The 20,745-nt window shown below is 39.4% G+C and overlaps 5 protein-coding genes across 6 annotated transcripts; 4 read left to right on the top strand and 1 right to left on the bottom strand.

Annotated features, from left to right (window-relative positions):
- The first annotated feature begins 3,211 nt into the window (after positions 1–3,211).
- Positions 3,212–9,248, top strand: LOC106925201 (sterile alpha motif domain-containing protein 9-like). Of its 2 annotated transcripts, none has more exons than XM_088016269.1 (4): positions 3,212–3,436; positions 4,555–4,620; positions 4,999–7,758; positions 8,717–9,248. In XM_088016269.1, exon 3 carries the CDS (start codon positions 5,016–5,018, stop codon positions 7,746–7,748), a length of 2,733 nt encoding a protein of 910 aa, XP_087872395.1. In that variant the 5' UTR covers positions 3,212–3,436; positions 4,555–4,620; positions 4,999–5,015; the 3' UTR covers positions 7,749–7,758; positions 8,717–9,248. The 2 variants fall into 2 exon arrangements, with proteins under 2 accessions (XP_087872395.1, XP_087872394.1); XM_088016268.1 differs by having other exon boundaries at positions 4,555–4,911.
- A 114-nt stretch (positions 9,249–9,362) lies between these two features.
- LOC106925198 (histone H3) lies at positions 9,363–10,473 on the bottom strand. Its single transcript, XM_014999353.2, has one exon. The coding sequence runs from the start codon at positions 10,444–10,446 to the stop codon at positions 10,036–10,038; it is 411 nt and encodes a 136-aa protein (XP_014854839.1). The 5' UTR covers positions 10,447–10,473; the 3' UTR covers positions 9,363–10,035.
- A 291-nt stretch (positions 10,474–10,764) lies between these two features.
- LOC106925199 (histone H2A-like) lies at positions 10,765–11,786 on the top strand. The gene has a single exon (XM_014999354.2). It carries the CDS (start codon positions 10,809–10,811, stop codon positions 11,193–11,195), a length of 387 nt encoding a protein of 128 aa, XP_014854840.1. The 5' UTR covers positions 10,765–10,808; the 3' UTR covers positions 11,196–11,786.
- A 446-nt stretch (positions 11,787–12,232) lies between these two features.
- LOC106925200 (histone H4) lies at positions 12,233–13,294 on the top strand. The gene has a single exon (XM_014999355.2). The coding sequence runs from the start codon at positions 12,266–12,268 to the stop codon at positions 12,575–12,577; it is 312 nt and encodes a 103-aa protein (XP_014854841.1). The 5' UTR covers positions 12,233–12,265; the 3' UTR covers positions 12,578–13,294.
- Positions 13,295–14,493: 1,199 nt separating this feature from the next.
- LOC106925223 (sterile alpha motif domain-containing protein 9-like) lies at positions 14,494–19,113 on the top strand. Its single transcript, XM_014999394.2, has 2 exons — positions 14,494–14,715; positions 16,009–19,113. The coding sequence occupies exon 2, from the start codon at positions 16,096–16,098 to the stop codon at positions 18,238–18,240; it is 2,145 nt and encodes a 714-aa protein (XP_014854880.2). The 5' UTR covers positions 14,494–14,715; positions 16,009–16,095; the 3' UTR covers positions 18,241–19,113.
- Positions 19,114–20,745: the final 1,632 nt, after the last annotated feature.

The raw sequence follows: 20,745 nt of genomic DNA, 5'->3' as shown, positions 1-20,745 counted from the left end.
CGGTGAATATTAACAAAACCGCATAAAATCCGGCTAAATGGCCGATGTTAATATGATTGTAATTTCACAGATAAAAATAGTACATGGCCGATTTTTTTTATGTTGTCAGTCAAGATAATGGATAACAAAAAAAAGTCTAGCGCGACCTGCCGCCCTGACACCACCTCACACACATCTTCATTCACAGTCTTACTTGTAAATCGATGTTTCTTTTCTTGGACGTTTTGTTGTTAGCTTGTCGATGTCTCAGTTTTATTCGCTGGGAAAATCAATAAGCAGCTTGAGGCGACTCTGCTGCTCTCTAGTGGCGAGAAGCCGTAATGTTGGCTAGTAACAATCGGAATGCATTATGGGAGATGTAGTTTGTAGTCAATTCGTGCTCAAAACCTATTTTAAGTCAATCATGGGCCTATAAAACGCTGGAGGGGCCACATAAATTGACGTGGCGGGCCACATGTGGCCCGCGGGCCTTGAGTTTGACACATGTGCTATAGAGGCTCAATCTTGCCTCAACTGAAAATAAGTTTCCTCTGATATTACCTCTTACAGCCTTTTTACTATTAATATTTCACTGAGATAAGAGAAATCATCTGCCTTATCTGACTGTATGTATAGATATCTATCTCAATATAAGACATATATCTAAATGTGTGTGTATATATAGCTTAAAATATATACACACATTTTCTCTTAAAGCCTACTTTTACAGGAAAACAGAATCTGACCTTCACTTCTGAAGAAACACAACTTATGTTTTGTGCCATCTGATCTTTCAGGCGTGAGCTGCTGACGTAGAACAGCTGATATATTTATTGTGAAGGCACAATGAAGAATGTCAACAATGTTACTCAGAGAAATACTATGATAAACCGGAGAAAGGTATTCAAAAAATGGGGTGGGACTTTCAGGTTGTAATAAATAGCCTCGTCTGAAGGTTCGGTCAGCTGCACACCTGCTGGAACTCTAACAGGTAAGAAGATTAAATTGTGTGTTAATCTGTCTTTATGTAATGTTTGGAGAAAAAGAAACATAAATTTATTATTCATCTATTTCTTTAATTTTTAAGTTAAAATCTAGTTGAAATCCATTTTGACAATTTTTAAAGTTATTCACTGTTGCATCTTCTAAAACTGATTTGATTGTTAAACCTTTTTTGCTGGAGAAATTAATTTAATGTAAGATCAACTTGTTTGGTTAAATATGTTCTTTCATCATGAAAGAATCATGTTTACCACAAACAGTCAAACTAGTTTCACAGAAAATGTAGCTCATCATGACCCAGAATTATACAGTGTTACATTTCAGGAAACCAAACGAAGAGTTGTGACCGGTTTCTTTACGACTATTTTGTGGTTCGAGTCGTCATGGAGACAAGGTCGTCTGGTTTAGGAACCTCTGGGTGTCATCTGTAATGTTTGCAAATGACACACAGTGCTTTTTTTTGGCATCTGCAACAAAGACAGCTCATTTCATTAAGCTAGAAACATAAATTCAGTCTTACCTTCCGTGTTTTATGGTCATAATCTGTGTCAGAGAGAATATTTCCACTTCACTCCTGAAATTTGTTTTCTGTGCGTAGTCCATGTTGGCTATGTGATTTTTGTAAAACTCGCTGATTCTGCTGGCTCAGATGGTTTTGGGAGTGAGGCAAATTATCTGATAGTTTATTGATATGTCCAGGATATGTGTTTTTATGTTTTCAGCAAATACAGCCTGAGAACATACTTCACATTTAGTTGCTTTTTATGCACCAGTTAGTACAATTATTATTTGAGGAATGCATTTATAGTTTTAACATTTCTGACATTCTCTTTTCTAATTCAGGTATTGAAATGTCTGTGAATAGTTTATTCCCAAGCACAAAGAAGATATTAAATTGTCTTGTTTACAAAATCATGCAAAGTTGGCACTTTTAATGGACTTTCAATGCAACTTTTAGAGCAACTTTGCATTAAAAGTGTCATTTTTTACCGAATGACACTGCATGACAAATGTCATAAACATTCATAAAGACTTCTTTATGTTCATGACAGATGTTATATCATGTTTATGACAGTGTCATGTCAGTCTTATGCACACCTCTTCAAATAAAGTGTTACCAAATAATCATCAATCTAACACAACCAGTTGTGCTAGCATCTATAAATTCAATAAATCATTGAATGGTCCCTTTATTACTTATAATTTATGTTTCTGAATTGATCGTGTCCAGGCACATTCGGTTTCTGATCTATCACTTGATGATGATCACATGATGTCACACTCCTCTACTGGCATTTCACCTCATGTATCTCTGCACAAATAATAAACAAAGGAATCTTAAACTTTGAATCATCGCAGGGCTGTCGTGTTGCCATAGCAACCCTTAGATTTTTGTTTTTATCTACTTCCAGCTGCCTTTTGGAGAGTGAAGCTAGGAAAATAAAGTCGTCCTTTGGTCTACTGTCACAGACATAAACAAAGACCTTCTAAAACTCTCCTGTAACTTTAAATGTGTGTTTTGGTCAGATGTGACTAAGATTTAGCTTTTTGACAGGAAGGTAAAATAACAGATAAATACGAGGAAAGAACCTCATTCCCACTGTGAAGTATAGTGGAGGAACTGTGATGCTGTGGGTCTGTGATGTTCCAGGAACCTCCTAGATTACATGAGACCATGAACTCTCTGAGGCTTCATGAAACAAATACATCTTGAAAATATTTATATTTATATTTTAGTGTGAAACGATGCTTCTGCGTGCAGTTAGAGATAAAGTTTCACTTTTTATTTTTATCAGGAATGGCAATAAAATTATAGGGCATCTTGTTATTTGGTGAAACCCCTCAGATTTTGTCATGTCTTTGTCAAATACTCTGAGTGAGACGAAAACAAAATTCAGATGAAAATCAAATCGCTTTGTAAAGCAACGCTCAGTGAAATTCTCTTATAGGCGATCGTTTGTTCAACAAAAATGTAAATGTAATTTTTGTTTGTAAATAGAAGAATCAGGGATAATGTTTCCAGCACGAGAAAATTTAATGGGACGCCAACCTTAGATAGCTTTCAGAGCAGATATTAGCCAAAATATAATAATAATAAAAATGTAATGACGTAAGAAAGCTTTACATTTGTTGAATTGAAACTTCCTACAATTTTGCATTAAATCCATAAATTTAAAACTATTTTTTCCATAGAAATCTAGAATTTCTTTTTTCTTAATCTGTCCAGGCCAAAGAAAGCAGAACCAAACCATCATTTCTAAAGAGACCTGAAATCTGTAACACAGCAGAACTGTGGTTACAGGTAGATGTAATGGTTAATGGGAAAGAGCAAAGAACAACGGCAGAAACACATCGTGTTTAGAAAATATTCAAAACACGGGGCGGGTCAACGTCAAAGTGATAAATAGCCTCGCCTGACTGTTCAGTAGCTGCACACCTGCTGGGACTCTCACAGGTAAGAACGTTTCATTCTGTGTTTCTCAAAATTTGTATTCAAACGTCCAAGTTAAATTTCTGGATAAGGTCGAACGCCTGGAACAACCACGGATGAAGAGATCCCATCGATTAATCTTATTTTCAGCTCCTACGCAAAATTAAAGGCACTTTGTGACAACTTCAAATGGACTTTTCCTCCGTGGGATCAATAAACTGTTCTTGAGCTCTATTGCCACGACTCTATTTGAGACTCATTGCTGCTTATATTTTTGACAGTAAAATGCTGTGAGAACTTTAAATATATTTGAACTTAAACTTGAGCAACTTAATTATTTTTCATAACTCAAAAAATAAAACAGCCTTAGCTTACATGCAAAAACAAAAACGTAAATAAACTGAACTTGCAACTGAAGTAAAATTAGTTGAGTCTGTAACAGGTCTCTGTTTATGTCAGAGAAGTTAGCTGTATCAGTTGCCCATGCCAATTGTATTTATTCTCATATTTTGTTTTTATTAAATACTCAACACAATGAAATATTAACAAACAGGATTGGCAAGATGAGATCTGCTAAACTTGTGCACCAAATGCTTCTCTGACCTCTGACACTGTGTCCTCAGTTCTGAGTCAGAGGGAATGAAGAACCAGAACAGGAAAACAATGAACTGAGTTTCTGACAGGCAGAACTAAGAAGCTACGCCCCATCAGATCTGCTTGGTTAACATTTTTGTTGTGTTGTTTTTAATTGCCCATTATCTTTAATCTATCGGCAAGGGAGCTTTTCTTTTTTAGTTGTTGACAACATATTTATCCACTCAGACCAACATATTGTGTGTGTGTGTGTGTGTGTGTGTGTGTGTATATATATATATATATATATATTTATGTATTATGTAACAATCTGATGTGAGTTTAATAGATACTAGTCCCTCCCATTCAATATGACATCATCCAGATTCATTTACTGCAAGAGTTTCCATAAAGTTTAACATAAAAACTCGATGAGGAGAGGCTGGGCTGGAACAAATGTCACTACTATGTTGTCAAACCGTTTGGTCTTTGAGCCTCATAATCATTGTTTTTCTGTACACTTTATTGTATCATAAAAATTATTTTCATTTGTCTTTTTTTTCCTCAAGGGAGCAGCAAAGACTCAAAAAAATATTTGACAAGAAGATGGACTTTTTTCTGCGCTGCTGCAAACTGTCAGTAATCAGCGTCTCAAAAACAAACATTGTGTGTTTGGAGATGATGGCTGTGACCGGCGAGTATTTGAGCTGCTGTTCTGACACCTCAGTCTGTCCGTTCTCTTCTGACCACTGACATCTCTGAGGCCTTTCTGTCCCCACACCTGGCACAAAATGGACATTTGACCCCTCTGCAAGATGTTACTGGGGCAACAAATTTATGGTTGAGCTGTTGTTATTTCCAATTCTTCCGCTTTGTTATATTACCATTTAGTGTCAATAAACTTCATGACTGGACTTACTGAGCAGGTCAGTCAATCTCAGTGACTTCAGTGAACTGCTGAGGTTGAACCATTCACTCAAAAATTAATCTGGATTTTTCTTCTGTTTTTACAGAAAACTGAAAATCTGACATGGAAACCGGACCGGCCTTGTCCACTGCTCCAGGCCGTAGGATATATGTGAAAAGTGACATTAGGGATCTCTTTTCTCTGTTAGATGTTCTCTATGCAGATCAGTTTGAAGGAGATGATCCAACGTTTACAGAACAAGGAGAGGAAAACTTTTACAGGGGGGCCCCTCCAAACTGGCTGAACTTTCACATTAACGAGCAGGAAGCATCATCTGGCACTGGAACGCTTTTTATCAAACGGGATAGATTTGAAAAACTCAAGGAGGAAATTCAAATGAAAAGAAAACTCCCTGCGATGTCCACAGTTAAACTGTTCCACCAGTCAGGAAGCGGAGGAACTACAATGGCAATGCAGGCGTTGTGGGACTTAAAGAAAACCTTCCGCTGTGCAGTTCTTACAAACTCGGCCTCAAACACCACAAGAGTGGCGCAGGAAGTGGTCCATCTTTTTACGGCAGGCAGTCTCGGTCACCAGAACACAGTACTTCTGTTACTAAATGATGAGCAGATCCTTGACAAGCTCCAAGAGAGCATTATGATGACCGTCAAGAAACATAACATAGTCACCCGCATGCCTGTGGCAGTTTTACTAAGCTGTGTGAGAAAGGATATCCTGGTACAAAGTAAAAATGTTTTTCTAAAAAGAGAGCTGTCAGAGAACGAACAGCAGAAATTCAATGAAAAGAAGAAGGAGCTCACTAAAAAGTACGGCAAAAAGATCCGAGAGTTCCATGGCTTTAACATAATGCAGACTAATTTCTCAAAAGAATACATCAACAAAGCCTGCCAGATAATTAGATCTTGTTCAAAAGCACAGAGACCCTTGAAGGCCCAGCTAGCTGCCTTCCTATCCTTACTGAATGCCTATGTACCAGGATCCTATCTGCTGGAATCTCAGTGCCTCGACTTCCTCAAGGAGGAAAGCAACGCTTTTGCAGACGTATCAGTGGAAGACAAAATGCAGCCCTTTAGTCACCTCATTGTCACCTTCCAAGAAGATGAAAGAACAGAGAGAAAGGTCCGTATGGCTCACCCACTGATAGCAAAGTGTTGTACTGAAGTCCTGGCTGATAAAGGGGTGACAAGAAGTGACACAGCAAGAAACTTCCTGAATGATTTCTACAGATACGAGGACCATGGGAAGTTCCCAATATATTTGCTTCGTTTCGTTAAAGACATGTTGACCAAAAGAGAATTTAAAACGAAACTCAACCCAAACAGCAGCTTAGAGGTTAAGGGGGAACAAGAGAGATTTTCAAAACTCATTCTGGATATCCAACAACAAGAGCACAAGGTCCAGAGTGCGTCCGTCTTAAAGGTGGCATCAAATAAATTTCCTCACAATCCCTTTTTCCCTCAAGCTCTTGCTCGTTTCTACTACATAGAGTTAAAAGATTACAACCTAGCCGAAATGTGGGCAAAGAGAGCAAAGGAAAGAGATCCCCAAAATTCCTTCATCGCTGACACTTTGGGTCAGGTCCACAAGAACTGCCTCAAGAACATAGGGGAAACTTCAAACCCAAGACAAGTCTTGCTGCTAGCCAAAAAAGCTATTGAGGCTTTCAAGCATGAAGAACAACTTGCGGAAGAAGAACATCAGATGGACACCTCTAGTGATAGGACAGTTCGATTCTCACGTCTGTTCAACTGCAGAGGGCAGTTTGGGTTTGTACAGGTCTGCAACCTTCTCTATAACTTGCTTGCGAAGAAAAACAAATGGTGGGAAGCAGTTCTGACAAAGAAGGTGTCCTTTGATTCTGTCCTGGAAGAACTTGGAGACAGCAGTCTTTCCAGTTTCAATGATCTGGTAAACAACCTTAAAGGAGACCTTCAGAAAAAAGCTGAGTTTTTTGCGGAGTATCTGACCTTCTCAAAGCTCAGCATAGAGAGAGATGACCCTGCATACATTTCGGAAGAAACCTATGAATGTCAAAAGAAGTTTGTTGGTGACTCGCTGTCAGCAAAGGTCATACCAAACGCCGATCAGTGTAAGCATGAGCTTCAGCAGAACCTTGCAACAACATCTGCAGGAGTGCTTGCATGCATGGACAGAGAGTACTCTGAAGATCTACTCAAGTGTATAGCCAAAGGTTGGATAAAAGTATGGTCAAAGACAAAGTCCAGATCAGATGAAGCCAACTACATTCTGGCTTACGTTTTGTCCCGGAACTTGAAAGCAACCTTTCTTGATTCTCCTGAAGCTTTAATTCAAAGTTTCAAACAGGGAAAACCGCCAGATCACAGTAATCCTCCTGAGCAGCACATGCTAGCCTTACTCTTGTCGTGGCCTGCAGACAGTGAAAATAAAAGTAGCTTTGATCTGAACCAACAAATCCAGGAAATGGGCCATTCATATGAAAAGACATACCAGAAGTACTTTAGATCAAGATACCTCCAACCTCTGTTTTTCATCGGAAAAGGACAAGATCTGGACAGACTTGTTCACAGAAAAGTTCTCGAGCATCTGTTCTTTGAGCACAGCCAAGGAACGGATTCAGACTGCAAAATGAAAGACTGGACAAATGAAGACATATTCAGAGATGGCAAAGTCAAAGAACGCCTGATCAAGTTTGAAGGGGTAGTAAGGAACTACAGTTTGTTTCTTCCTGTTGGCAGCAAACATATTGAAATTGAAGCCAATCTACAAAGAAGTCTCTGGAAAGCACGGCAAGTTTCCTTTTTCCTTGGATTCACCATCAGAGGTCCAGTGGCCTTTGACATCCAGACTAAATAGGTAGAAAGAGGTGAGATAATATGGCTCGCTTATTTACATGCAGATAACAATGGTTCCTTACTCACAACAAAGACATTTTTAAGGAAAGGAAAGGAAAGGAAGCATATTTACTGCTTAGCCACTGTACCTTTGTGGGTAGAGTAATCGTTTTGTGATCAGAAGATTATAGGTTTGGCTTCGGTTTTCTCCTGTCACATGTCAGGATGGGCACTGTTTTTAAACTGTGAGTGTGAGAGTGAATGGGTGAAAAATAGCTGAAGAAGTGCTATATACCATTTAATAAGAACTAGCTGGTGTTCTCCCATGTTGTTCATGTTTATGACTCCGGATCAATTCTCCCCTTCACCAACTCATACCCCGGTGTCCTATTGGTATTTAAATAAGCAATCAGGTAATCAAAATGCTCAAAATCTTATGAATATTTATATCATTTTACACTTCATACATTGTCTCCAGTGTTAACTCATTTGAAGTATGATAGATTACCCCAGATCTACTTAGGAGAAAGACATAGCACCCCATTTCTACAAAAACATGGTTATGATTACTGAAAATTACTTCCAATCTTAGTTTTTAAGGCGAGTAAAAATTGATGTATTGTTGGTGTGAAAGATCCAGGGGCAGATCCTTCCTTCTTTGCACCTTAATAAGTTGTCCAAAATGACTAAAACTGCATATGTGTGATGCATTACCACCATTCTCCATGTGTGTTTAGGCCTTAATCAGTTTATTTTTAGAATCAAAAAAACCTGTAACGTTCAAAGTCGTATGTGTAGCGCCACCAAGGCTCTTTAGCTGTTGTTTGCCGTAAATCAATTGTCTTTTTGGTTCCTGTAAAACTGCTCTATCCAGTTATATTAATAGCACAATATAATTAATCAGTGTCATGTTTTACAGTCAGACAAGGATAACAATTAGTTTAATGGATGACGTTGAATATGACAAATGTGTTTTCTTTCTCCTTCCAGAGCCGAGAGTTGGAAGGTTCAAACCCAGAAGAACCAGTCTGAAGGCCCGTCCCTTCCACTACGTGACTGTTATTTTCTCTGACATCTACATTTTTTTCTTCTATTTGTTTATCTTTCATTCATAAGTTGGTTTTTCATGTTACATCAGTCTTGTTTTTGGCTTTGGTAGTTTGGATTTGTGGGTTTGTTTGGGTTAATCAGAGGGACCTGAATGCAGTGGACAAGAACACTAGAAGAAGTTACCAATTGATGTCGTCTCCCTATTTTTGTTTTGTCGGCTGAGGTCAGTTTTTGTTTTCTTTTGTCATTTTGTAAGATTTATTTGAATCAAACTTTGGTGAAACTGTTGCAACCTATTATGTTCCAAGTGAATGAGTCAGTTTAGTATGTTTGCTGTTGATCAAACATTTTTGTTAAGTTAACTTTAAATCTACAAAGAATGTGTGTGTGAATAAACATAAGGGAAATGCAGTGAAGTAAATTTAATGTTTGAGATGTTAAAAAATAAAACTTGAGATTTTCCTGTGTTAAATATTTTTGGTAAATTAGCAGTTTCATCTTGCCTCTGAACTTGAGTTAACGTATGGGACAATGTACAGAAACAATCATGTCAAAAGACTTGCTATGCACCGTATTTAGCCACTAGTTAAGATCTATCTGTAGTTTTACTGAAACAAAGCAGTATAAATTAAATGCGATAAAAATCCACACATCCACACTAAAACATTACTGAGCCGATAAAGATATTTCATTGTGTGCAGTTTAGCTTTCTAACTATTGCATTTATATTCTTAAATTGGACATCGACTATCTTGAGCAGCAATTCAAAACATCTGCATTTACATTTTGACGAGGTAAAGATAAATTCAAAATATTAAAATATTTTGACTGATGAAAAGGTTACAAGAAATCTCAAAAGTGTCAAATTCTTCATTTTAAGGGTCAAACAGTCATATTTCCAACTCTAGATATCAGATTAAGCTAATCAAAATTTATTTTCTGAATTAAGAAATTGCACACAAGCTCCTTTAGCTCTGCCGAATTTTGGGTTCTGAACAAAATTGTCAGAAATTGCCACAATTAAAAACCTTATTCATGAGAATGTGCCTTGATCTCATTGAAATCAAGCTGCATTTTTACATAGTTCGGTCACACTTCCAGAAAATAGCTTCGTCTAGCACTAAAATGATAAAACGCCGATATACCTGGTATAGTGGTATTAATGTTAATTGGGTAAACAAGTAAGGGGGAACAAGCTCTCAATGAAGGTGTGTGTGGCTCTTAAAAGAGCCGTTGTGTGTTAGTTGGAGCTGCAGCCTCTAAGCTCTCTCTCCGCGGATGCGGCGGGCCAGCTGGATGTCTTTGGGCATGATGGTGACCCTCTTGGCGTGGATGGCGCACAGGTTGGTGTCCTCGAACAGACCCACCAGGTAGGCCTCGCTGGCCTCCTGCAGAGCCATGACGGCGGAGCTCTGGAAGCGCAGGTCGGTCTTGAAGTCCTGAGCGATCTCTCGGACCAGACGCTGGAAGGGCAGCTTGCGGATCAGCAGCTCCGTCGACTTCTGGTAGCGACGGATCTCTCTCAGAGCCACGGTACCGGGCCTGTAACGGTGAGGCTTCTTCACGCCGCCGGTAGCCGGAGCGCTCTTCCTGGCTGCCTTGGTGGCCAGCTGCTTCCTGGGGGCTTTGCCTCCAGTGGATTTACGGGCGGTCTGCTTGGTTCTGGCCATGCTTTTGTTCTCTTATCACGATCAGGAGAGAAATGATGCAAACCGCCGAGGCTCCGCTGCTCTTAAGCCGAGGCTCTGGGCGTCACTCTGTGACGCTGCGGCTCCGCTCCGGATCCTGGTTGGTTAGCGGCTCCTCCTGGCGCTCAGCGCCGCCCAGAGGCGTCTCCTCCCGGCTTAATGTCCGCCGCTCATTGGAGGAAGCTGCGTTTAAAAAGTCCGCCTCTCCGTCCCGCTCTGCTGGGAGCTTTTCTGATTGGTCGCCTGCATCATCCCGCTCCTCTCCGCGGACATAAAAAGCAGCTTTCAGCCGCTGCTTCGCATTTCTTTCTCGAGTCTCATCTCCGTTAAGAAGCAACAACAAAATGAGTGGCCGCGGAAAGACCGGAGGAAAAGCCAGAGCCAAGGCCAAGACCCGCTCCTCTAGAGCCGGACTCCAGTTCCCAGTGGGCCGTGTTCACAGGCTGCTGCGCAAAGGCAACTACGGCGAGCGGGTCGGTGCCGGAGCCCCCGTCTACCTGGCCGCTGTGCTCGAGTATCTGACCGCTGAGATCCTGGAGCTGGCTGGGAACGCCGCCCGCGACAACAAGAAGACCCGCATCATCCCCCGTCACCTGCAGCTGGCCGTCCGCAACGACGAGGAGCTCAACAAGCTGCTGGGTGGAGTCACCATCGCTCAGGGTGGAGTGCTGCCCAACATCCAGGCGGTGCTGCTGCCCAAGAAGACCGAGAAGCCCGCAAAGGCCAAGTAAACTCCCCGATACCCGCTGAAAACAAACAACGGCTCTTTTAAGAGCCACACACTTTATTTTAAGAGCTTGGACTGCTGCTGCTGCTTTGACGAACAAGTTTATCATAAGCACTCAATTTTATTTATGAAGTCTTGAAACTATACAAATGTAACCCCACGGTGGAACAAAGTATCCCAAAATTATACATGTTCTTAAAGTTGCAATTCATTTTATTCGCCAGTGGAAATATTGGTGTATATTATATCTGCAATACTAACAGTAATTCTGGTTCTGAGCTATGATCTCAGCCACTTCACTTCTATACTAAAGTCAAGTTTTTAGATGGTACAAAATATGTAATGGTAAAATTAATTTATTTTTAATAAGAACAGGATGGAGTCCGAGACAAATTCATGTTATTAAATTGCAGACATGAATTTCAATGTATTAGAAAATCAGGTAAAAATACAACAGATTAGATGTGTTGGTACTCATCGAATATTAAACTGATTAAAACTAATAAATCAAATGAGATTTTTTGTATTTTTATATAGGTTTACATTACAAAAACTGAAACAAAATAAAACACTATTCTACAAGCTTATGTCAAAAGAGGAATATATATATATATATATATATATATATATATATATATATATATATAAAGAAATATCTACTGTTCATTCACATCCACTCAACACAGGTACACGATATATGCAAACATCTACATAATTTATCATTTCTTCTATAATTTTAAAGCTCTTAAAATTCACAAAATAACGACATTCAGTTCATTCAATAGTTTCTCAACTGAAACACCAGATTTTACATTACTTTCCTCTTTATTATATTAAAATCTTAACAGAGTCCTTACTTATTTTTATTCTTTCCTAATTAATTTCTGAATTACCGAAGGAAGATTTCATTTAAAAAACGCAATTAAGAAAAAACGAACTTTTTCAGTCTCAACGGTGTGACTGAAGCTCGGTTCCTCTCCTGTTCTCTTTCACGTCCGCAGTTCACAGATATAGGCGGTGCTTCATCTGCGTAGCTCTCATTATCGCTTCAGACTTTTCTAGAACGATACCAACATGAGCGGCAGAGGCAAAGGAGGTAAAGGACTCGGTAAAGGAGGCGCCAAGCGTCACCGTAAGGTTCTCCGTGATAACATCCAGGGAATCACCAAGCCCGCTATCCGCCGTCTGGCTCGCCGCGGGGGAGTCAAGCGTATCTCCGGTCTCATCTACGAGGAGACCCGCGGTGTGCTCAAGGTCTTCCTGGAGAACGTCATCCGTGACGCCGTCACCTACACCGAGCACGCCAAGAGGAAGACCGTCACCGCCATGGACGTGGTGTACGCGCTCAAGAGGCAGGGCCGCACTCTGTACGGCTTCGGAGGTTAAACTGCTCCGTCATATTGACAAAACAAAACGGTCCTTTTAAGGGCCACACACATGGCTTTTAAGAAGCTAATTTCCTGTCTAACTTTAATAATAAAAGCTACATCTATTGTAAGCCAACTCTTTCAGCTGCGCTTCATATATACTCAAACTACTTAAAAAGGTAAAGGACCCATTAGGATAGGAATGAGGTGTAAGACTGGACCATTGTCTGTAAAGTACTGGTGCAAAATAACCAAAAAAGTGCAGTCTAATAAAATTCGTCCCCAAAGCTGACTATGGATACCATGAAGCTTTCAACTCCATGTGACAAGATGAAGCTGCACTACTGCGCCATCAAGTGGACAAATGCTGAACGTGTAGTGACTAATGACGTGATTAAAATGTATAGTATGAAGTTTTAAACTGAAAGTTTGATGCTAATACGCAACTCTAGCATATTGTTGATCTTTAAATCAAAGACGGGACCAAAAGGAAAAGTGGAAGTAAATGAGAGGATTTTGATGTGAATTAACTTGTTACTTAGTAACCATGCTAATGTCACTATAGCAAGAAAATGTCAATTGTTTTAAAAACAGAACTTTTCACTGACTGTGCTGGTTTCTCTGTTTTGAGAAAATTTCACCTGCTGTAGAAAATAACCTTTCACACGATGTGGGTTAGCTAACATGGCAACAGTAACATTATACGAGTTAGAATAAACATTTTTGTCTTTCCCAATATTCAGGGGATTCTCCAGTTCTCTAAAGTTACTATTTCTTTGTATTCTGTGCTTTCATTGCATCCTAGAAACACTAACTGCTTTTGAAGAGCTCTAATGCTCCAGCATTGAGGTGTTATTGTATCAATGTTCATTTTAACACAAGACACCTCACCTTAACACATCATCTGCTGTGTTGCTTTTTTAAATACCATTTATAACTTTGTGCAAATCTTATTGAAAGAGAGATTATGAAGAATCTTCCTGATTACTGGACACAGCAATTTTCAGATTGTTTTGGTTTGGGGGGAAACCAGAAATTTAATGGGAAGCTGCGATGGAGCAGCAGAATACAAATTAAATACAATAATTTTGTGGCAATCCAAGCCAGATTGGATGGCTTGGTTTCATATCAGTTTCATATACTGATATGAAACCTCTACACGTTTCCCTCAGCCTACATAATCCATTTAAACTGTTTGTTCCCTGTTTTTTCTATAGATATCTAGGAAACACATGAATTGACCATTTACAAGATGGCCGAACAAAACCACTGTTTCTGAAGAAACATACCTAAGATGTTGGGTATGAATAAAAAATGTTCAAACCAAAAGTTTCGAACTAAGATATTACTTTCACTTGTGAAGAAACACAACTCATTAGGTGGCATGCTGCCTTACAAGTTGAGCTATTAATAACCGTGGCACGTTTGAGACACACATAAAGAAACAAGAGAAGGATTGCAATGTAACATGAAACTCATGTCATCATCAAGATAGAAGATTTGAAACCGTGGGGAGGGTGTGGTCAAAGCTGATTATAAATAACATTGTTCTACTGTTCAGTCACCTGCACACCTGCTGTAACTCTGACAGGTAAGATGACTGGAGAGTGTGTGTGTTCATTCGTCTCTGTGGGTAAGAGTTAAGTGTTGTTTGTGTCGTATTTTTGATTATTGTCAAATCATTCATCAGGAAAAAAAAGCATTTTAAGTGAGTTTTAGCACTTTTTGGCTACAAATTTTGTATTAAGCAAACATTGTTAAAGTGGTGTTATTACAAACATTACAAATTGAACATTTCAATTTCTAATACACAGACTATTTAAATTGTTTCTGATAAGACTTGGTGATTGGCCATCCATTTTGACATTTGGAATCTGTAAATATTAATACTTATTTGCCGTGAAGAGTTCAACACAGGTCAGCGGTATTTCTGTATTTTGACGTACAAGGTTGGAATTCAACTTTGCATGTCAAAATATAGAAAATTGCTGACCTACATTTTTACATATGAGGTCGGACTGCGTCTAGGCCACAAAGAGTCACCTGTCTGTGACGTTCACACAGTCAAGTAGAGATTTGTGTCTGATTTGGAAAGTATTCTCTTTGCTTATTGCAGATGATTTAGTCCTGTTGGTCCTCTGGTTGTGACATTTGCAGGTAAGTGGATCCTGAGGCATTAGGAGTGAATGAATGAATGAACGAACAAAGGAAGAACTTGATATGTTATTTCTATGCATCACACAAAAACTAAACCGAGCTCCACAGATCCACAGACAAGAACAGACACAAAAAATACTATAACCCAACTCTGCATGCGACATTCTTTGGTTCAGGAGTTTGATTGTGGAGGAAAAAAAAATGTTTAATGTCCTCCGGCATTTTTTTCCCCAAGCAACAGGAAGGTGAGAATGAAGTTGCTGTGAGCTGTCTGCCATCTTCTCTCCGTAAATGTGCTGCAGATGAGACTCTGATGGCTTCCTCAGCTGTTCTCATTACCAGAGTCTCTCTTCTGCTGTGCTGTTGTGAATGTGAGGATCCTTCCAACCTTTGCAGAATGTTGTGTTGTGCAGCAATAGGCTTGGCAATGACTAACTGTTAATGACTAGCAAAGGCAGTTGTTGACAAAGTCATTAATTTTAATCAGAATTACTAAGGTAGGGCAACACATGATTATCTGGAATTCATAGCTTAACAGCTGACAGACGCTGCCTGTTATTGCTTCATGAATACCTGCTTGATGAGTTGTCATATTACAGAACAGCAAATAGTGTGAACTCACTACATGCATATACAAAACATCGCTCAAAAGTACAAAAATTTAACAGCATACCTTAACTTCCAGTTAAGATAATTATGGCGATAATCTCTAACTGGACTGGTAACATTCACCTGAACCAGACGTTCCCAAACCTGGTCCTCAAGTAACCCTGCAAAAACCTATTAATCACCCATTCATTTACGTCAGGTGTTTGGAAACAAGGAGACACCTACAACATGCCTTTTCCTTCTTTCCTGGGTGTGTCAACATATTATGGAGTTGGGTGGAGATCAACAGTAAAACTTCTCAGTGAGGCAAACTGAAGCAAGTCCTGATTAGTGAAGATGTAAGATGTGATGTGATTACTCATAAACTGCTCCAAACATTTCTGTGCTGATGGTGTCAATATTACCTGGACAGTAAAATTAATCAAAAATGGATTTGGCTTCTTGGTCAGAGGAATAGTGATGGCAGTCTTTGGACAGGTTGGCACTTTGGCCAAGAAAAATGTTAAATATGTCTGGAAAGACATTCTATAGCTGTTCAACAAAGGCTTTCAACACACACCGACTGACATGATCTGGATCATTCTGTGGGTTTTGATATTCTGGGTTCAGTTCCAGCACTTCTATCTCACTATGTCTTGTTATTTTTAATATTTATGCTAAAAACCTAATTTCTTCTATTTTTAGGATTGCAAACTGTGTGTGGTGAAACAACTTTTTCAAGCTGAAGCAACAAAAACAAAAGAATAGACCCTTCTGTTTGACGTGACCATCATGGAAAGTAACTCAGGAGAAGATGTGAACTCTGCCCTTGGTCTTGACAAAAAATATGGTTTTTTATTTTTTCGTTGTGAACCGTACATTTCTGCACATGTGCTGACCAACCCAATGTCCACCAATTCAAAATTGTTCTCAATGTTGGCACTGTTGAATGCCTATGTTCCCAATTCCTACCTGTTCATGGAAGAGTGTCGAGAAATCCTAGGTCCGCCTGATCCCATCTATGGAGGTCCTCCCTTCGAAGTTAGAATGCAACCGTTTTCCAAGCTCATCAAAGTATCTGGCTCGAAGGTACGCCTGATCCATTCAGACATTGCTAGAAGGTCTGTGGAGCTGTTAGCTGAACTAGGCATTCCCAGAAGTTCCTTAGCACTGAACTGTGTGTTTCTGCTTTGTGGGGAAGAAGTCCAACTTCACACTGTCCAGTTTGTAAAAGATTTGCTGACAAAGAGAGAGATGGGTCCAAAGGGCAAAGAGAAATTCTCACTGCTAATTAAAGACATTGTAGAGCAAGAAAAATTTATTAAAGCACTGATGGTTTTGATAAAAGCTTCAAACAAATTCCAGGACAAACACATTTTCCCCCAAACTGTTGCTCGGCTGTACAACATTGGAGGATGTCGCCCAAACTTCAAAAAAGCTGAGAAATGGGCTAAAGAAACCATCAAAAGAGCCCAGAATAACTCCTATGCCGCAGACACCCTTGGACAGGTCTACAAGAACCATTTATTGAGAGGGGTCAAAGGATCCTCTGAAGTGAATAAAATGGCCGTGAAGGCCCTTGAGGCGTTCAAAGATGTAGAGATGAAAGCTGAGAAGGAATTACACCCCGAATGGAGTGAATATGATGGCTGTGCCAACTATTCCGTTTCGTTCAACAACCGAGGCCATTTTGGTTTCATTCAAGTGGCCAAGATTGTCTCTGAGAAACATAAACATGACAATCCGTTTGAGGACACCCTAAAATTGGAAGTTGAAGACAAGTTTGAATTTTTTGAATGGTATCTCAGCTACTCCCAGCCTGACAGGATAACAGTGGAACCAGATTTCTTTTGGAAAGATGTTGCCAGTTGCTATCAACAATACACAGCAGAAGTTGCAGCTGATTCCACCAGCTTCCCAGCTCTTCTCGATTGTCTGAATCACGGCCTATTCGTGTCGAAGGAAAAACGAGCTTTCAAGTCTGAGGTGACTGAGAAAACACGACAACAGCTGGAGCAAACCCGAGATGAATTAAAGACTGCTTATGAGGAAGCTGTAGATGATGTCAAAGTGGCAGAGAGGTACATCCTTTCAAACATCATCCTGAGCAACAAGGAGCCTCACTCTCCTCAACACGCCCTGGTTAGAGAACTTCAGGAAATACTTCAGAGGCTTCTGCCCAATGAGGCGAACAGTAAAGACCCAGAGTTTTACCTTTTGGTCCTGCTGTTGTTTTGGCCAGAGGAGCAGCTTCAGAAGGGTCAAGAAAACAATGAAGATGAAACGTTACAAGAACCTGACACAGACAAGGCTCAGTCTGAAGACCAAACTATAGAGGAAGCAGATGTAAAGGAGAGCAATACAGGAGAAGAACCTGAACAACCCCTTCCTGGCCTCGTATATGAACTTGACATGGAAGAATATGTCACCTTGATGCAAAAGGCCTATGACAACGTCTATGACAAGTACCTTCGAGGTCGGTACCTGCTGCCACTGTTTTTTCTAGGGAAGGACTCTGGACTTAGCAGATGGATCCACAGGTCTAGACTGGATGCAGCGGTGGAAAACCGGGTGGAAACAGAGCTCGCTAATAAACCAAGGGACACAAATAGAAACAAAATGAAAAGAAAGAAGATCAATGATATGTGGGATTGCGGGGAGGTGTGGCAGCTGCCACAAATCCAGGAAATGCTTCAGCCCATTCAAATGGAGACCATGCAACAGAATGGAGGAGATGAAAAAATGTTTCTCAGTGTAGGCGGGAAGATAATAAGAACATATCAGTGCCAGGTTCACCATGTGCATGAATCTGGCACTTTGAGCCCAAAGCGTTTTTATCTTGGCTTCAACATCAGGGGTCCTGTCATCTTCAAAGTGGAGGATTGTTCAGAAAAACATGATTGTAAAGGTACAAATCAGCAACAAAACACTGCTTGAGTCAGTATTGGTTTTCAGGACAGAAAGCAGCATTTTTATTCATTCCCTAAAGTTTCTGACTCTCTGGGTCTGTTAAAAGAAGGAACTCTGTGAATTATCCAACCAGTCATGGCTGATTCTGGGACTGTACAGAAAGACTTCACATCTGAAAAGCTCACCAATCAGTTTTCAGCTTTATTCTGCAAACTTCATGTTGGATATTATTACTGTTACCAAATATATTAATTACAGTGTCTGTTTGTGTCTGTTAGGTTTTAAGGTAGAAACGATATTAATCAACGGTCTTGGATTCTGTGATATCATTAATATAGCATGAATTAAATTGGGTTGATTTTGATCTCTTTCTCCTTGTTTCTGTTGTTTTAAACACAAATATAAAAATTGATATTCAAATAAATTAAGAATGATTAAAATGATACTTCCATACCAATGCTTACTGAAAAAGCACATTTATTAAACTCTAATAAAAAGAATGCCATACTGTTGGACTGGATTATATGTGAGTTATTTTTATCTAAGTTGTTGTTTGCCTTCAGTTTTTGAGCTAAGTCACCTACTGTGACCTTTTCCATTATTATTTTCCAACAATGAGCTAAACTGCAAAATCACACTCTTACACTTTAAATCTTACAACCATCATACTGAGCTAATTTCTTGCACAAACTTCTGTTTGAACCAATAATCCTCATATTTAATTCTCTCTATTCATTTTACCAACTTTTTTTATTTTTATGTTTGTGGTGCAACATCTGTATAATTGTACATATCTTTATGCAATGTAACAATTGCAATATAATTCTATGAATGTACTGTGCCATTAACCCTTTAAATTACTACATTTGTGTTTTGTGTAGACATTAATGTAAAACAAAATGACACATATCAATAATTACAGTTCATTTTAAACTTCCTGAAACCTGAATCTGTTTACAAAGTCACGCATCATGGAGATTGTTCAAATTTAAAAAGGATGTTCAAAAAATGTATTAAAACTACTTAAGTTTCTTGAATATGCTTGCAGTGCTATATCGCCACCTACTGGTTGTTTATCAGTATAGCAGCAACTTCATCTCAGATAGTTGCGAAGTTGTTTCACGTTTTCCGTTGAGCCCAATAGGTAAACCAGCAACATTTCAGATTATTTGTGTTTACAAAGAGCTCAGCTGTGATTTATCTAAAGTAAAAATGCTCCACACTCGACTCAGGTTTGGTTGTAGAGAAATCCACACTGATAATGTGTCTCTTTGCTAAGTTGAGCAATATTGCTAAATGAACCAAGTAAATCATTGGTAAGTAATAGTGAAGAGAAGGACTTAAGAGAAACATTTACAGGTCACACCTAAGAGGTGCAGGAAGCACCCCGCCCCCCAAAAAATAAGGAAACGATGTTATTCTGTACCGGTTGCTAAGCAGCCACCAGCACAGGGGGCAGGGCTGTGAGAGACGAAGCTTCACAGAGACGGAGTTTGGATATAAGGAAAAAGATGCAAGCAGGAAGAGGGGAATATATGTGGATGAATCCTCTGAGCACAGACATACTGTCGAGAGGATGTATACAAACAATAACATAATTTTTTAATGAAAAGACAAAGCTTTGAGATAAACCTGAAAGTGAAGAGAAACAAAAATACTTCACTTACATTAAGAATGAATGCTCTTCAGGTGCATTGTGCCATAGATTTTGAGAAGAGATTGAGAATAATAATTAGCAAGAAACAACAATAACACACATGTAGATTAGAGATGGTCAAAAAATATGGCAGCAGCATGACGCTCGGTTTCACTCGTATATTAGTAAATCTGGTTCTGATTTACTAATTGCACTAATAATTCAAAAATGTTGCTGCAGGTTTGTCCGACCGACGCGTTGCAATAATGAAAACGTATCTGGAGAGAATAAGTTTTCATCTGGTCTTGTGACAAAAGTGCAGACCACCACCTTCCTGTTCCTTTCAAAACCACGGAAACCAAACGGCTCATGCTGCTGTGCTTGTTTAGAGCATCAGCTCGATGTCTGAAAACCTGTGTCAGCACAAATATGGGTGGAAAAGGAGATTTCCTCTGTGATGGAATAAGCACGACTAATAAAGTGGTCAGGAAGCAAATAAAAGATAAGACCCAGAAAAAAAAACCAACAACAAAAGAAAAAAACAAATAACCCAAATATTTCTATTCAGTAATTCTGGTTTGATTGTCTTTCATTTCAACCTGGTAGCCCAACAAATAAACAGTTTGATATATTTTTGAGTTGAAAAAGTGTGTTGGATCAAACCCACAAGCCTCCATCCAACCAACCGACCCATTCCTGGCATCCTCATCAGTCTTGGTGTCAGGACAACGGCACCGTATGGTTAGGGTGGAGCTACTGGTGCCACCATAACCAGTTCGTTGACTGGGAACTATTCCACAGGAATGAAGGATTATTATTCCACTTATACAGAAATCACTCCCAAATCTATTTCTTCCTCAAGAAGTTGCTGCTCGCTCTACTCTTGTCTTCTCTGA

The sequence above is a fragment of the Poecilia mexicana genome, unplaced genomic scaffold (genome assembly GCF_051168715.1).
Source record: "Poecilia mexicana isolate PSO_F unplaced genomic scaffold, ASM5116871v1 scaffold_18, whole genome shotgun sequence".
Taxonomy (NCBI): domain Eukaryota; kingdom Metazoa; phylum Chordata; class Actinopteri; order Cyprinodontiformes; family Poeciliidae; genus Poecilia; species Poecilia mexicana.
Note: the sequence above shows the minus strand (reverse complement) of the source record. Positions and strands in the feature narration are given on the sequence as shown.

Coding starts and splice junctions, on each gene's coding strand:
- LOC106925201 (XM_088016269.1), top strand. CDS start 5,016: ATGGAAACCGGACCGGCCTTGTCCACTGCTCCAGGCCGTAGGATATAT.
- LOC106925198 (XM_014999353.2), bottom strand. CDS start 10,446: ATGGCCAGAACCAAGCAGACCGCCCGTAAATCCACTGGAGGCAAAGCC.
- LOC106925199 (XM_014999354.2), top strand. CDS start 10,809: ATGAGTGGCCGCGGAAAGACCGGAGGAAAAGCCAGAGCCAAGGCCAAG.
- LOC106925200 (XM_014999355.2), top strand. CDS start 12,266: ATGAGCGGCAGAGGCAAAGGAGGTAAAGGACTCGGTAAAGGAGGCGCC.
- LOC106925223 (XM_014999394.2), top strand. CDS start 16,096: ATGGAAAGTAACTCAGGAGAAGATGTGAACTCTGCCCTTGGTCTTGAC.